The 4,281-nt window shown below is 35.1% G+C and overlaps 1 protein-coding gene across 1 annotated transcript in view; it reads right to left on the bottom strand.

Annotated features, from left to right (window-relative positions):
- Positions 1-2,326: 2,326 nt before the first annotated feature.
- LOC106681689 (uncharacterized) overlaps positions 2,327-4,281 on the bottom strand; it is a 2,367-nt gene continuing 412 nt past the window's right edge. The window contains exon 2 of the mRNA XM_067048806.1: positions 2,327-4,240. Within this exon, the coding sequence (XP_066904907.1) occupies positions 2,477-4,240 (1,764 nt within the window). The 3' untranslated portion in view covers positions 2,327-2,476. The remainder of the gene's footprint in view (positions 4,241-4,281) is intronic.

Raw genomic sequence — 4,281 nt, 5'->3', positions numbered from 1 at the left:
GTAGAGCAGAGCTCAAGATATCCCAGCGCATCCCTCTCACCGCATCACTGGTAATGATGTTCAATACTAAAACTTCAAAAAAAAAAAAAAAAAAAGAAATTGATGTTTTTTTAACCATTTCAGTAACATAAGGTCTGTTCCAACGACTACGCATGCTCCGGCCAGTCAGAAGTGCTTTTTCAATCAGAGAATAGGACATCGACTACAAAAAACATTAGGGATATTCATGATCTTTAGTTTAACATGTTAAAGCGTGACAAATGGAAAAACCTTTGTTAAATGGAGAAATATTTCCTTCTTTTACCAAGTTAAAACGATATAACATGTAACATGGCTGAGAGTCTGTTAAATGAAGAATGACGACACGAAACAAACCAGTTTTTTTTTTGTACCCTCCATTGAAAAATATAAGGAAGAAATAAGTACAAATGAAGTCAGTTGATGTGTGTGCTTTCTTTTTCTACCCATGGGTACTTTAAGGGGTATTACAGGTATACACTGTGTGTGCAGAAACGATGGCGCCGTGTGCGCATTTAAACTATGTTGAGAGGGAAAGAAATAGACCAGCTGAGCTTGTCACCGTTATGTTTGTTGTCGTTTATGTTGCTTACTCGTAGTTTGTGTTTTTTTTTCCTTTTGTATTGTTTTTTGGACTTTTTAAAAATATAATCAGTTGCCAAATTTTTACACTTCTACTTTTCACTTATTTTAGGCATGTTGTAATAAATTACAGTAATCAAAACTTAGAAGTAAACAATAACACGAAGTTTTGGAAGGAAAGGTTGCTAAACAAGTTGCTCAGTAAATCCGCTAGGAGCTCTTATGCATTTATCATTTAAACTAACTTTAAATAGGGCTGCTCACAATGCAATACTTAAAACATTTAACATGGTAAACTATTTTACATTTAACACAATATCATGAATACCCCTATTGATGTTTTAAAATATCGTTGCTTACAATACGTTACCCAAAATGCATCGATGTTTTTGAACAACTATTTCAGGAACAGAAAGTCTGTCCCAACGAACACGAATTCTACGGCCTGTCAAGGTGGTTTTTGAACAAAGATATCCGATATTGATGTTTTTTGTAGTCGATGTCCCATTCTTTGATTGAAAAGCGCTTCTGACTAGCCGGAGCATTCGTAGTCGGAACAGCCCTTATGTTTCTGGAATAGTTGTTCAAAAACATCGATGCATTTTGGTTAATGTATTGTAGGGAACGATATTTTAATATGAACATTGATATTTCAAAACATCGATGTTTTTTTTATCAATGTTGCATTCTTTTTTGCAAAAACCACTTCCGACTGGCCGGAGTATACGTCGTCTTTGGAACAGACCTTTAGTTACTGAAATGGTTGTTCAAAAACAGTGATGTATTTTTGGCAAAGATTTTTGTACAATAATATTTTAATATTGAGGTTAGATATTTTAAAACATCGACGTTTTTCTAGTCGTAATTTATCTTTATCACATCGTTAGCATGAAGGCTGGAGGTACTTTTTTATCCGACCAGATTGTTGATTGGAATCTGTTTATACTGTAAATTTTTTGTTTTCATTTAGTTACTTTTGGGGAAAAAATGAAAAATTGGGACAAACGTAAAACATCGATGTTTTGGGTAAAACAGTTTAAGAGGCGAGATACACTACAGCAGAAGGCTTCAACAATGCATGTTTAATTGGTAGGATATAATGCATTTTAGCTGACTTATAAACCTACTGCAGGGCGAATGGTCACACAAACCACAGTTCTATCCTAAGTTAATGCTCTGAGGGAAGATTATTGTTTTGTTTAGTCCAGCTATACTCAACCTGCAGCCTGCCGGTCTCTGGTGTTATTTTATTTTAAACTATTTTGAATTTCGCGCCCATTAGAAAAATTGAGAGCGCGCTGAGTAAATATGTCCTACATAACGCTTAACCATTAAATATAAATAAACTATACACTGACATCGGAAGATGTGATGCATTAGCATGGATACGGTTCCTTATCTTTGGTAAGGATCGCATCTTAGACCCTAAACTTTGCGAGACGGTTGATCCATTAACAATATCCTGATTCATAAAGACAACTGGCCTGCTTTGAGCAGAGAAGTGACGGCGTATAATAGGCCCTCTATAGCCGCAGTGCGCTCTGTCGGGAAAAAAAAGTATAGTTATATAGAAGGTGGGGGTAAATGCTTGTTGGTATAAAATAAATCTTAAAAGAGTTTTTTTTATAACTCCCATAACTTTTTTTTTATCCTTATAATTCACTGCTAAAAGAAAAAAAATAAGAGCTTTGAATCCATTCTTAATGATTAGAAAATAACACCAATAAAACGTTACATGCGTTTATTGAGAGTTAAAAGCTAAATTAGGCTGCAACACTTCGAAGAGCCACGATCTACCTTGCTAAGTTCAATCTCTAACCCTATAACAAGACACTTTTCATAAATATGAATCCTTGTTTTAGAAACAATCCTCTTTTCAGAAATATGTCGCTTTAAATCTTTTCGCTCTGTTGTAATCTGCTTCAATAGGAATTCTGTTCAGATTATCGTAACTCCTTTTTCGATTCAGTAAATGTATCTTTACTCGCAGAAAAAATAATAAACAGAAACGGTCAGTGTATGGTGCAATGTCTATAGGAAAAATATTTGAAATTTCAAACTTCTGTAAAACATATGCCAGCTTTTCTTGGTTACTTTCTATATATTCACTTTTAGGATCCTTCGTCCAATATGAAATAAATATTATATTGGTTACACCACAGGCCAACAAGCTCTCTACATCCGTTCTTTGGATTGAATCAAAAACTATTGCCGTAATGGTATTTGGAATTGAAGCATAATTAGGATTACCTCCTTTTGTGACGGTAAATTCAATATTGTACAGTCCCATCTTTTTTGCCCACTCTTTCATTGTTTTCAAATTACCTCGTCTATTTGAACACCACATAGTTATGTGTTCGACTCTTCTTGCTAAATAACACGCGACGATTTTAGGAGTACGAACAAGATAAATCGATGAAGTACTGTACATATAACCCCACTCCTGTATGATGTTTAGGATAGGCATTAGAGAATTATTGATGGCGTAGTCTCTTGTCCACATCACTTGTACCTGATGTCCGTTGTAATAGTTTGGAATAGACGCATCACCTAGAATATGATAAGAACCGGGTATGGTGTTTTCATTACTCCACGACAGGCCCAATACACTGTTAATGGTGCTCAAATAAACTGACATGACCCCGTAGTCCTTACCACGGTTTTTATAATACTTTTCTGCCTTTTCTATCATATTTTCTCTAGTTTCATCAGTTTTAGAAAAGCTCTTGACTGTAATTACTTCCCCATCGATACCATTTGGCGTGAGCTGTTTAAATTGTTCCAATTTAGGTGTTGGTACAATTATAGTCATTATGAAATTACAAGATGTTGTCATTTGCAGGGTCATGCCTACGATATTTCCTTCTTTCTTTTTTTGGTCGAAAGGAGTAAAACCAAATTCTGGCATGTGTTCTACAAAATCCTTTGCAACTAAGGCCATTTGATGTGGTACATTCGGGCACTGTTCTATTGGGACAATACAAGAACTTTTAACAGCAGACATAACTCTGATGCCACAAACAGTACGCTTTGTTTCAGTTTCTTCTTCAATACTTAACGGGACATGGTAATCATACCCTTCAACAGAAGTCATTGGTAAAATTGGTTTTACTTTTATATCAGCCTCTTTCTTTGGAAGAATAGAATGAATTACTTTCTGTATAATTTCTGTTTTTTCCTTCAGTTGCTTTCCATATGAAATATCCTTGTATGGAAATAAATATTGTAGGGCTTCATCAAGCGGCAACGTTCCTAATTCTTTCCTGAGTGACATGGTTGGTTGGACCCCTTTCATTTCTAGCTTATAACCTCTCCATATATAAAGTTTACCCCTCCTCATTAGTGATTGTAATGCATTCTTATCTTCTTCGGATTTGAGTTGAAATATGACCGAGTCGTCAAATCGCGCTGACATTTCGACGAGTGGTGCACTGATACACATTTCATCAGTGAAAAAAGCGTGATAAAGTTTCAGTTCTTCTGTTTCATTCGTAAGTCTTGTAAAACCGGCTATTCGTACTAGTAAATTTGTATTTATGTGTGTTCCGTTATTTTTATCATCTTTATGGACATTATTACTCTCTTGTCCTTTACATTCTTGTTGTTTGTCTGATTTGTTTTCATCATTTTTCTCAATAGCCTCTTGCCCCTCACAGTCTTGTTGTTTGTCTGATTTGTTTT

The sequence above is a fragment of the Halyomorpha halys genome, unplaced genomic scaffold (assembly GCF_000696795.3).
Source record: "Halyomorpha halys isolate HHAL.00 unplaced genomic scaffold, Hhal_1.1 Scaffold360.1, whole genome shotgun sequence".
Taxonomy (NCBI): Eukaryota; Metazoa; Arthropoda; class Insecta; order Hemiptera; family Pentatomidae; genus Halyomorpha; species Halyomorpha halys.
This window is presented reverse-complemented; position numbering and strand designations above follow the sequence as displayed.